Source organism: Pogona vitticeps, chromosome 7 (assembly GCF_051106095.1).
Source record: "Pogona vitticeps strain Pit_001003342236 chromosome 7, PviZW2.1, whole genome shotgun sequence".
Classification (NCBI taxonomy): Eukaryota; Metazoa; Chordata; class Lepidosauria; order Squamata; family Agamidae; genus Pogona; species Pogona vitticeps.
The window spans coordinates 32253483-32266079 of record NC_135789.1 but is presented as its reverse complement, the minus strand read 5'-3'; the positions used below and the strand labels follow the sequence as shown (position 1 = coordinate 32266079).

The 12597-nt window shown below is 55.5% G+C and overlaps 1 protein-coding gene across 7 annotated transcripts in view; it reads left to right on the top strand.

Moving 5' to 3' along the window:
• Window positions 1–11497, top strand: part of ABR (ABR activator of RhoGEF and GTPase) — a 100418-nt gene extending 88921 nt beyond the window's left edge. For all 7 annotated transcript variants that reach the window (XM_078379178.1, XM_078379177.1, XM_072978647.2 and 4 more), the window contains 7 exons: window positions 4928–4987; window positions 5157–5266; window positions 6071–6210; window positions 6534–6668; window positions 7072–7177; window positions 8814–8961; window positions 9157–11497. In XM_078379178.1, the coding sequence (XP_078235304.1) occupies window positions 4928–4987; window positions 5157–5266; window positions 6071–6210; window positions 6534–6668; window positions 7072–7177; window positions 8814–8961; window positions 9157–9246 (789 nt within the window). In that variant the 3' untranslated portion in view covers window positions 9247–11497. The remainder of the gene's footprint in view (window positions 1–4927; window positions 4988–5156; window positions 5267–6070; window positions 6211–6533; window positions 6669–7071; window positions 7178–8813; window positions 8962–9156) is intronic.
• The last annotated feature ends 1100 nt before the right edge of the window (window positions 11498–12597 follow it).

The following is a 12597-nucleotide window of genomic DNA, read 5'->3' as shown; positions in this document are numbered from 1 at the left end:
GGGCATCTGCATGGGGGTCAGGGGGTGGTGGGGGGGTGGATTTTGGCCTCTTTGCAGGGCCTCGGGCCCATCGGTGGGGCTGCTGTTGCTGCAGAGGTGCCGGGTCGGAAGGGCCCCCCCGAAATCCGAGACTGCCCTCGCGGTGGAGCCGTGTGGGTGGCTCTGCGTCCAGAAGACCTACCCCAAATGCTCGAGGGAGGGGGGGTGAAGCCAGACCGGGGCCCGCGTCCTCCTGGCATGCGCCCCTCAGGTCTCCCCAGTGGCTGGGTTGGTGTGTTTGTTTTTGCCGTCCTCCGGCTGCAAACGGCCCCACCAGGAACAGCTGCTGATTCAGGGAGCTCTTCTGGATCTGGGAAGCCTGGGTTTGAGCGTGGGACGTGTTCCCCCACCCCCAGGATCGAGGGGCGGCTTGGGGGGGGGCAAAAAGGACAGCCTTTCCTTTTGAATGACAGCCGCCAGAATCCCTGGGCCAGAAAGGATGCTATGTCCTTGCCAAGGTCACGACCCCAGCCCCGACCTTGTCTGGTTTGGGGAGCGAAGCGGTGGACGGCCTGGTTGCTCCTCGAGAAAGATCGGCTGTCTTCCCGGAGGGCGAGGGGGGGAAGGATCCGGCCGGTCCTGGTCTGACCCCAGAGGAGCCCAGGCCCAAACCTTTCCAAGCTTTGTTTTCCAGGCCATGGGGAGAGTCCCCCGAAAGCTGCGCACCGGCGCAGGTTTGTGTAGGGACATCTCGGGGAGGAGACTCTCTCCACCCCCACCTCCTCCAGGTCCTCCCCCTTTTGCCATCAGGAGCCCCCTGAAGGACAAGCCTTCCCAGAACCCCCCCCCCAACCCCCATGTGCTGAGGGTCCTTCTTTGGTGGGTCTCTCCACCCCAAAGGATCAGGCCTTCATGGAGGAAGAGGCTCGTCTCGTTTCCCTCACTTTGGGCCACCTTCTCCCCCTGCCCACCCACCCCGGCCCTGATCCGGAGGAGACGGGGAAAGGCGGCGCTGGTTCTGGCCAGGAGGCCGACCTGCTTTTCATTGACACAGAGCCCTGCCCAGCGGCCGCCCTGCCATCTGGCATCAGGAGGAACTTCAAAGCGGGAGGGGGGTGGGAGCCATGGGGAGGAAGCCCAGGAATGGGGCTCCGCGGCGGTTGTTTCAAATTAAGTCCAGGGCCATCAGATCGTGTTACGGGGAAAGGGGGACTGGGCAGCTGGGGGGGGTTGAAGGGGGTGGGGGGAGTCCAAAGCAATAAGAAACAGCCCCCCCACACCCACCCCTTGGGTATTTGTCCAAGGGTTTCCGCTGGGATCAGCTTTTGGGGCTGAAGGAGTTCTCTCCCCCCCCCTGCGCGTCGGTTTGTCAGAACGCGTACGCACCTGGAGTGGCGCTTGGGCAGAACATGCGGCTTTGCCACGAAGGAACGGTCTATCCGGAGAGGACGCCACCCCTGGTTTTTCCAAAGCCACTCTGGATGTGTCCCCGCTGAGGCTCGGCGAGAGGGAGGGCGCCATGAGGACAGCACACTTTAATGCCACTTTGGAAATGTCAGGAGGGCTGATTGGAAGCGGCCGGGGGGGGGGCTCTGCCGGGGGGGGGCTCTGCCGGGGGGGGCTGCTCTGACAAGCCTCTGGGGGGTTTTGGAGCGAGGATAAAAAGGCCAAAAAGGCCGGGAAGGGGGCAGGAATCCATCCCCAAACACCTCGGCTTCACACGTGGGGGGGCGGCGGCTTTTTTTGCTCCTAAATTTTTCTCTTCCGTCTTCAGTATCTGAAGCGGAGATGTGAGAATGCCCGGAATGGGTTAATTCATTAAGTTGATAATTAAGACGCCACATTTGATGACAAAAAGTCTCTTGAAAGGGAGACATCTTTGACAGCTATCTACCCTGATTATAAATTACCGTGTACAATTTATATTGTATATGTACTGTTTTTAGTTTTTAAATGTTGCTACGTATAGGGAGAAAAACCTGCAATGGAGCATTTACAGGATATCAAAAGCTTCAACTTTGGGGTGCCTGAGAGCACCCCAAGACCTTACATAGTAAGGCAAGAGAATCAAATCTCTGGATCCTTGTTAGAATGTTTATCTCCTTAAAAGTCTGATTTTTTTTTAAAAAAGTCTGTAGTGTGTGGGAGAAAAGAGGCAGGAAGCCGCTCTGAGAGGTGGGGGGGGGAGAGAGAGAGAGGGAGGGAAGGAAGGAGAGCTTGGGTTGAGCAGAAAATGTTGTTTCATCCCTGAATCTTACTTGGGAACCTGCTTTTTCAGTGCAGAAGAACACCCACAAGTCAGGCATGTTGCCTTCCACCTTTAGGACGGGCACTCCCATCAGCTCTAGCATGTCCAGTACCAAGGACTGATGGGAACTGGAACCCAGCACCTTCGGGTGAGGAAAGCACATGGCTCCTACCTCTAGCCTAGTGGGGCCAATGATCTCAGTCAATAAGAGCCAGAATATGAGCACAATGATGTCACCTTTGGTACCTTAACTTCCACCCCAAGTAAACACTGCAGCATAATACCCGTCGCCACTCCTCTCACTGTACATCACACTATGAGCCGTGTGGAAGAGGCGGCTCTGATCATGTCAACTAGAGCTATTTCAGTAGCCATCCTAGCTAGGAATTCTGGGCGCTGTAGTCCAAAACTGCAATTCTGGTAACTACATCTAAAGACAGATTGGCAGAAGAGTCTAGTCCGTGGTTATATGATTGTAACTCGTCTAGGTGTTCCATATTTGGGGGTGGGGGAGAGACTGTGTGTGTATTGTGTGTACTATAGGGCTACTTCTTAAAGAGATGGTTATTTCTCTGGGTGAGCTGCTCAAAAGTTTTCCCCAAAGAAACATACTTCCAGGATCTAAACCAGGAGGTCAAGGAGAGGGGGCATTCTTCCCGAAGCGTTTACCCCAAAATTGCTGCTCTACATTTTCATTTTGGGTAAAAGGCAAAAGTACAGACTTTAGGCTTTCAGGTGGCAGGGTGGAGAGGTAACCACAACCTTGGTGAACGAGGCCAGTAATCAAAAGGTTTGCCATAATGAAAATTTTTTAAAAATGCAGGCCTTTGCCATGAGGATCTACAGAGAAGAAACCGTGGGAACCGGTCATCCACCATGATTATATGCTGACTGGAGACACCATATAATCTCCACCTTATTAAAGCCACTTATCCTTCTTTTTTGTCGGTGGTGGCCCCATCCGGAGGATTTGCAATTGGGTGAGGGGTTTGGGACGTCCTGCTGTATCTCCTGGGGCTGGACTCGGATTCTCCAGCCAGAGGATGTGAAGCCACTGCCCACCCGGATCCCGGGGGTTCTTGGGATGGCGCCATCAGGAGCAACCCCACGGCTGCAGTGGGCTCGTCCGGGGGACACCGTTGGCTGTAAAGCAGCTTCTCAAGAGAACCGCCGGGGTGTGTGTGTCCTGGGCTGTTCAGGGCGCCGAGCCCTGCAGGTCTCAAAAGGGGGTGGTGGTGGTGGTGGTAGGTGCTGGCCACGCTCAGCGCTAGCTTTCGCAGGGGACACACACACACCCCCGAAGCCATCCTTGTGCGAGCTGGCGCAGGCTCCAGACTCTCCGGGCATGTTAAAAGCTCCTCCGGTCCTTCTGAGAAACGTTGGGAGGTGCTCCGAGCCCCAGCCTGACCCGGCCCCCTCCATTTGGAGAGTGCCGGAATAGGCCGGCTTTCAGGAAAAGGCTCAGCCAGCTTTCCCAGGAGGCGGCCCTGTCACGGCCTTTTCCCGCCACGTTGATTTTAGAAAGCCGTCTCCAAAAATATCCCTCTTTCCTGGGAGTTCTTTCTTGCGGTTCTTTCCTGTTTTCCCCTCGTTCTCTGGCCTTGCTTGCCCCGGCTCTTCGCCCAGCACCTGCTTGGGAAAGAAACCCGGCTCTTCCTGGAAGAAAGGAGGGTCCGGAGAGGGTCCCAAGTGGGACACTTGCCCCAGCCCGGATCTGCTCCGGTTCCTGCCGGGCCTTCGCTCGCTTCCCGGTTCTCCCAGAGAGGCCTTCCCGCTGGTTGAGTGGTAGAGCCGCTGTCCAACCGTGGGATTTCTGTTTGTTTATAGGACAACCTTTGCGACCGCCTGCCTTGAATTGGGGCCAGCGAGAAAAGCAGCACAACCCCCTCCGCAGGCCATTTCCCCTCTCCTGGCCCTGCAGGATTTTCTCATATTTATTCAAACATTTTCATCCTTCATTTCTCCTGTCGTGGAATTCAAACAGCAGCTTCCCATCAAGGTCCTTCTGACCGGCTGGGCTTCACGGAGCTTTTTGCATCATACGCACCTCCAGCAATACTCAAGGATTATACTTGACGATATAAATCTCTGTGTGCTTCATTTTTGCACATTTTCCTTCAGAAGGCAGGATTTTACCCCTACTCAAAACTAATATGGTTCTTTCTGGTTTTGGTGTCATGAAAAAGATCTCCCATCTTCAATCCTGCTGAATTTATTCACTCACCTCTGCCTTTGGGGAGTTTTGCTCCTCTGGCTGGGACACCATATACTTCAATCATAAGGAGCAGAAACTGAACTCAAAAAAATAAGTACATTGAGGAGGCTGAATTCCAAGGCCGTTCATGTCCTGCAGACCCCACTGCAGCACGCTGGTTGCGATGTAAATGGCGTTGGGTTAAATTAAACTATTAAGACATCTCTAGGGCAAAGATGGGGCAGCACCAAGAGTGCCCATTTTGCCAGCGTTTCATTTGGGGAGCGGAACGGGGTCTTGAAACAGGTAAATGCTGAAGCACCCGGCAGCGTGAACTCACGTTGCATCCTCTGCCTGTCTGTGGGCATCCGACCCAACAACAATGGTCCCCTCATGCCCTGGAGTGATGCAGGACCGTTTGTGGTCTTGCGGTCAAGAGCTCTGTCTTATCCAGGACGGGCATCTGACCCCTCATTCTGTTCTCTCTCTCTCTCTCTCTCTGGTAGCTGGACCCCCAGACGGTGCCAACCAAGAACTGGCAAGAGGACGTCATCGAGATGAATGGGGTAAGTAGAGGGTGGGTAGCATGCCACCCCTCGCATCCCTTTGCATGCTTCAGAGTCTTCCCACGCGCGCCCCCTTGACAAATGCGCGCCTGAACCCTCTTTCCTGGGCTCCACTGCGGTTTCCTCGCCACGCCGCGTGACTCCGAGCATTCTCTCACCTTTCCTGCAGATCAAAGTGGAGTTTTCAATGAAGTTCACAAGCCGGGACCTGAGCCTGAAGAGGACGCCCTCAAAAAAGCAGACAGGAGTCTTCGGCGTTAAAATCAGTGTGGTCACCAAGTAAGCTGGCAGGGGCCGTCTAGTGGAGGAGGTTGGGGGGGGTGCAATGTCTGCCCAAGGCTTTCCATCAGTCATGCTCTACTTGTGGGTATCTTGCACCAGCAGGGGGTGAGGCCCTTGGGACCCCCCCCCCCCCAGTTCTGTCATTCTCAGGTGGAAGCAGCGCAGTGGGTTTAAAGATCAGGCCTGGTTTACTGAGAGATAGGAGACACAATTGACAGCATTGAGTGATGCACAGCCAGTGCGTTCTGCTGAGATGCTCTCCAGGAAGGGCCGGTACAGACCTCTGGAGGTCAGGAGTTCCAGAAACTCACCCTGTCATGCCCTGAACCTTTTTCCTCCGTGGATGGGCAGAACCATGCAGGGCAGGAAAACGCTCTTCCTTTAGGGCCAGGTCAGGCTTTCGAGGCGGTAGCAACCCCTTTGAACTGGGCCCCAAAACAGACCCGGCTGGTAACGCAGTGGACGGCGTAGGGTTCTGCTTGGTGGCTGGAGGGCATGTTTGCTTTTTTTGGGGGGGGGTTCTCAAAACAGAGAATAAGGCTTCATCTGAGCCACGTTCTGGCTCCAGCGCCAGATTTTACAGCGAAAAGGGCATGCATTCAATACCTGATGAGGTCTCCTTACATTTCCGAGGCCAAACATACCCGACCAGGATTTGGGGAGAAGCACTGTGTTATCACACGTCTCGCTTTCCCAGGAGGACAGATGGAGCAGGCCTTCCTGCTTCTTCCTCCAGTTATCATCATCATTATCATCCACATTCTCCTGATTCACCTCTCTCTCCTCTTCTCCCACAACCAGGCGCGAACGCTCCAAGGTGCCGTACATCGTGCGCCAGTGTGTGGAAGAAGTGGAGAAGCGCGGCATTGATGAAGTTGGGATCTACCGGATCTCCGGGGTGGCCACCGACATCCAGGCCCTGAAGGCAGCCTTTGACTCCAGTGAGTACCTCCTCCGCGCTCCCTCGGCTGCTCTTCCAAACAAGGGTCCAAACGCCAAGAGAGGCAGGTTCACAGTCATACGAAGAGCTCTGTTGCTTGTGACCGCCTTTCAACATGGAATTTCCATTTCTCCACTAGATCGCTGTTAATTCCCCCCCCCACAAGGCCAAGTTACCTAGCGGTTATCACCTCCTCTCACGGTCCTGAAGCCCGACTGCTGGGGGGTACAAACAAGACACTTCCTGCCGTACGGCGAACCTTTTGGAGGGTCTTTGACTGCTTTGATTTTAAAGCCCGCCTCGTTCCTCCTCTCTCCGCTACAGACAGTAAAGACATCCTGATGATGCTGAGTGACATGGACATCAACGCCATCGCTGGGACCCTGAAGCTGTACTTCCGGGAGCTGCCTGAGCCCCTCCTCACAGATCGGCTTTATCCAACCTTCATGGAAGGCATCGGTAAGAGAGTGTCCGCAAGCAGTCTGAACTGGGAGATCCCGCACGACCACCTTGACAGAGATGGCTGGGGAAGCAAAGACAGTGTGGGTCACCTGATCTGTGTCTTCGTTTCTGGTGGTTTCATAACTGGGATTTAATGCTGCGCTAGTTCTGTGAGCCACCCAGATCACTTCTGGGTTTTTTTTGGGGGGGGGAACATGCGCAATAGCGTCAAAGCCACCTACAGATCTCTGTGGCTGATGGTGGGATTTAAACCTACATCCTGCCAGCCCAAGGGCAGAGAGGACCCACCTGCCCTGAACCCTGTGTGTGTGTGTGTGTGTGTGTGTGATTTGCAGCTTAGGGGTTCGTTAGCAAGGCCCCCAGACCGACTTGTTGACTTCTGCACCTCTTCCCTCTCCAGCTCTCGCTGACCCTTCGGCCAAGGAGAATTGCATGATGCATCTTCTACGCTCCCTCCCGGACCCCAACCTCATCACATTCCTTTTTCTGCTCGAACACTTGAAACGGTAAGTTTCTGTCCTCTGTCCTAGAGAAACGTTTGTGCTTCTCTTCACTTGCGAAGGCCAATAGGGCCTGCCATCCATGAATACTTAATTAATTTTGTTCTGCACTTTCAAAAAGAATTTTTCATCTGCAATTAATCACTTGAACAAACAGAACACAGATCAAGCAGAAACAAGCACCACAAATTTTAAAATATTGGAACAGCAAAATATATATATACTAGGTGTTTGGTTTGTATGGGATGGAGGAAACAGAGATTCTGCCAGAGAAAAAGTGGTGTTCAAAAGAGAGAGTACCTCAAAGGCCTGGAACACAAATATAATGACACTTTTGCAGATATCAGAAACGGAACGAAGCAAAGGGCCCGGCCAGCTTCTGCCCAGAAGGGATTATAAAGATGCCAAAGACGGCTGGAATCTGCCAGCTCCTGAGTGTTCAAAAAAGCAGATGTCGTCTGTGTTGATGTTCAGGAATAGAAGACTTTAATGGGATCAACTGTACATTCATAAAATGTGCAAGCTTTGGGGGTTCTCCGGAACTCCTCCTCATGCTAGTTGGTGAAAAGAAAACAGGGGGAGGGAGCAAATGGCTCCTAACTTGGCCAGATGTTTTGAGTAGTGGAGATGTGTGATCAAAGGCGCTGAGACGGAGGAGGAGGACTGGGAAGAACGTGATCCAGGGAGACCCCTTCTTTTTTATTTTTATTATTATTTATTTATTGGGAAGTCTAGTCTTTTGCTCTTCGTTGGGGAGCGTCAGACCCTCGGCCCTACCTCGAGGGCCACTTTGGGGAGCACAGCAAAGCAAACGGTTCCGCCTGGCCTCTCTTGTGTTCCCAGGAGGCGGTGGACGCCATTCAAGGGGTGGAAAGGAGGCAAGGGAGCGGGTTCAAGGAGATGCTCGGTAGCAGGTCCCCCCCCCCGGCCTCCGCTTGGGGAGCTCTGCGGCCCCAGCCACGGTGGCTCAGGTCACGGTCCTCTGCTGAGGACACCGAATCGGCAGAGGAGCTTGTGGCTTGGCGCAGCATCCACCTGGCTGCAAACCGATGGAGGGGAATTTTGGAATTGGGGACTGGAATCTTGTGTTACTGGCACGTTCCCCCTCCCTTGCTGGAAAAATAAATAAAGAAGAGCCAGCACCGGGAGGGAGGGAGGGAGGGAAGGCACTGCTGCGCCTCCAGGAAAATCCATTTGGCTCTTTCCTCTGGGAAGAAGCAGAGGGCACATCCAGTTCCCACATCTGTTCGGCTGCTGGAGGGGAGGGGAGGGGAGGCCAGGCCGCAGCACAGCTGCCTCCCTAACGTGGCCGGATTGGGATGTGGGTTTCCGAAGCAACGGCTGTCAGCCGCTTCCGGGGAAGGTGTGCGCCGGAGGGGAGTTTGGGTTAGGATTCCTGGAGCCAACAGGTGGGTCAAGGGGCTGCAGAGATGGGGGGCGCGGAGAGTCTGATGCCACGTTGAGGCTGGGACTTTGAGGCAGGCAAGCTTTCTGACATGGACCTGGTGGCGTTTGGGCAGGAGAGTTGGCAACGGCGCTCCTCGCTTCCTTCCCTGTGGTGGCCCTGGCATGGGCTTACGCGGCAGAGCACAGACCGCGCACCGGAGCCGCGTTGCAGGGGTCCCTCTCTTCTGTCGCACAGGGTCGCCGAGAAAGAGCCCGTGAACAAAATGTCCCTGCACAATCTGGCCACCGTCTTTGGGCCGACGCTGCTGCGGCCTTCCGAGGTGGAGAGCAAAGGGCACCTCAGCTCTGCTTCCGACATCTGGTCCCACGACGTCATGGCACAGGTAAGGGGGGGGGCGGAGCGGCTGCAGGTGAGGGGAGGAGCCGGCCAAGGTGCCCGTGGGAGCAAACCTTCCAACAAGGGATGGTTTGAGGACCACAGAGGAACGCTGTGTGCTAAGCCCGGTCTCGCCTCCTGCTGGGTGGCCGTCCATGGGGGGCTCCCAGTGTGAACCAACCATCTTGGTCACTTTCTCTAGGTCCAGGTGCTCCTGTACTACCTGCAGCACGCGCCCATCACTTTCGCCGAGCTCAAGCGCAACGCGCTGTACTTCTCCACGGACGTGTAGCTCTCTCCCTGGCGCTCTGCGGCTGGAACAGCAGGCCGTGTTTCCTGAATAGAGGCACGCAGTGGTGCAGACTCACACCCGGGACATTCCGCCTGAGGAGGACACGGTGCTGCGTCTGGACACGGACGGCGGGTGCCTGTGGGACCATTTTGTACCACCTTCCATCAGCCCAGCACTCTTTTCTTTCCTCTGCCCAGTCGCCCTCGTCCCTCACCATTGGCCCCATCCCCATTCCCCCCCCCCGGGTGTCTGGGAGCCATTTTTACATCACGTTGGCTGGAGAGGAGAAAAAGGAAGCGAGGCATCGAGGAGGATCGGGGACCCCCAGAGCCTTGGCAGGCCGTGCGTTTGTTTCCAAGAGGTCGCCCCTCCCCGTCTAAGTCTCCTGGGCTTCTCTTGCAGCCAAGCCCCTCCTACTGCGCCGGCCAGCCAGGATGCCCTGTTCCCTCTTTGCAACTCGCACTCGTGGCCTGCATGTCTGGGGCCTGCTTTGATCGTCTCGCCTTGGTTGCTGAGAAGACATCGGGAGCTCTTCCTCCACCTTCCATTTTTCTACCCCCAAATTCCTCTTACTTTGCCTCGTCCGCCGGTGCAGGGGGGGGCGCCCACAGCGGAACTCTGGTCCCACCTGCCTCTCCGAAGCCCCTTGGAAAGACTGGGAGTGATGATGGGGAGTGGGTGCCTGGCTTTTTCTTTGTAAAAATTCTTGTCTCGGAGATTTCTCTGTACACTGAGAGTCTGGGTGGTCCGTCTGTCCCTTGGCTTGGTCACTGTACAGATTGGGAAGGGGCGGCCCTGCCATCCTGCACCCCCTCCCCTCCATATGGTAAGGTACTTTGATCACAGCAAATGTGTTTGCTAGTCTTAGGTAGGGGTGTGAGTGAGTGAGAGAGACAAGGAATCCCCCCCACTCCACCCCGTCCAGTTGTTACCCCTTCTGGTTTATTTATGTTTCCCTTCTCTTCCGACAAGTCTTCTTAACCCTTCTACAAGAGAACAGAGATTATGGCAATGGAAAGCTCCCCAAAGACAGAGTCCCCTGGACAAGAGAATGCGTGCATGAGGTGTGTTTGGGGGGGGGGGGGAGAGGCTTGGCCGCCTAAGGGAGGCAGACCCAGAGGATGCCCATGCCCAAGGCGCTTCCAGGTCGTCCTCGCCAGCCATGCCCTGCTGAGGGAGCGACGGCTCTTGCTCAGCCCCCTTTGACGGAGGCCTACTGTTTCTGGGCGCTGGACTCCCTTCTGCCGTCCACGGGGAGGAAAAGGGCAGCTTCTCTGGGTCTCCACCAGCACTACTTTTACAGGGTTTGACTAGGAAGGCTCAGGTAAAATGGACAGGGACTGCCTCCCGCCCTCAAGAGGCTCCGGCTTGTGGCACATCTTCTGTCTGCAGCCGGCCCTGGGAACTGACTCCTCCAAAGGGCGGTCAGGAGAGGGGCGGCGTCTGCTTTGCGGGCAGCTCACACGCCTTACGCCTCCTCCTCCTCCCGGTGCCCGGAGCACCTCCTCTGTCTTCTTCCCTTCAGAGCAATTTGCTGACTAGATCCGAGCTCGGCTTCCCTCTGGGCTAGGGGAGTCTTTAGTGGCTAGCAGTTTCTATTCTTTGCGGAGGGGGCTTCTTCGCCACAGCTGTCCCCCCCACCTGCCGGTGCTATCCAGAAGCCCAGCCAAGACTTCAGCCAGCAGGCCAGCCCACCAAAGGAGGGGCATCTCCACTCCATCCCTGGAGATTAAGGGACGTCAATCCCACATCTGCCGGGCAAAGGAAAGGCGACCCAATGCTGTTCAGGGACCAGAACGATCTTCCTTACCTAGGCGCTGGATTGCGTAGCTGCCCAGATGTGCCTTCGACCCGACGGCACACCCGTTCTTTGCGTTTCGACATCTACCTGTACACGTGGCTCCGTTGCTGGTGGAGTTGTCACGACAAACCCAGTTCTGAGTGTCTTAACTCTGACAGCAACGTAGACGCCTGCCCCTGCCCAAAACTGCACTTACTCTTTTTATTTGACCTTTTAAAAAGGGGGGGGGGGGCAGGGGAGACTGGGCCTCCTTGAGCTACAGGTGGATTAGAAACCCTTGATTGAATTTTGACTTGTTTAAGGTGATATATATATATCAATATATATATATTGTGTTCCGTTGCAGGCTTTTCTCCCTGTAGATGACAAATTTCAAGTGGATATACACCACATGGAACAGATCTTTAAAAAAATGCTAATAAAATGCAAAGCCCAAAACGTTTGCAGAAACGATTGCAAGAGTGGCCTTTTTTATGTCCAAGGTTAGAGAGGTACTTGGGAAAACCTGCATCAAAAACCCGAGGCAGCGGCTGCCCGTCAGGCCTGGCAGCCCTCAGCGAGGTGAAGTGCCCGTCAACTGTGGCCCAGGGTCCCTCCCTCGCCATAGAGACGGCATCTGGTCTGGACAGCCCGGCACCTGGCGGGGTTACTGCGTCTAGCCTTTCAGAAGGAAGGGTGTGCTTCCGCTGAGCCTTGCTTGAAAAGGCTCCCGTTGGCCTCATGCCGTGGGGTGCGCGCAAAAGCCAGTGGGGGGGGGGGGGTACATGGGCTCATTACAGTTATGTTGCCGTTCAACAAAAGACTTCACCTTCTGTGCAGCACCACCACCACCACCACCACCACCACCCCCGGCTTCCCATTGGGCCAAGAATGGGAAGGAGGGACACACGGTGTGAAACCCTCCTGATTCAACTTGGAAACCACCACAGGTCTCCTAGGCAACCAGTGCCGTTACCATGGGGACTCCAGGGTGGGTGCCTGGTGTGCTTTTTGTTCTCCCGCTGGGGTGACCCTGCTGAGTGAACCTGCCTGAGGTCTCCGTGGGTTGTTTTATCTAAGCCTGCCAAATGCTTAAGAGACCACAAGAGTGAATGAAGAGCGAAAGGGTCGCTGCCTCTTTCCCGGGTGGTGCTGGGAGGGAGGGGGGCCCTCGCGAGGCCTGCAAAGGGTTCCCCCCCCCCCGTTTCCTCAAAGGACCCAGGAGTAGCCACTGATGGGAGTATCTCCTGGGGAAGAGAGACCCTTTCTCTCTCCCCCAGGAGAAAGCTGCTGGGGGAAGCAGCAGCCCAGGCTACATGGACGGACCTATGCTGCCGCCCCCCCCCCAGTGGGGAGCCTCTGGCTTTCTACCTTCCCATCACTATGTCCAACTGCAAGGGATCGTGGGAAGTGTGCTCCAAAAGGGCTGGAGGAGCAACCATTTCCCAAACCTGTTCCTACCTTCCCTGCGATCCCATCTGGTATGTTTTGGCTGGCCGCCTCCTGCGTCACACCAGCGAGTCGTCAGCAGCAGAGCTCCCGCTTCAAGTAACGATCCCCCATTTTAATGG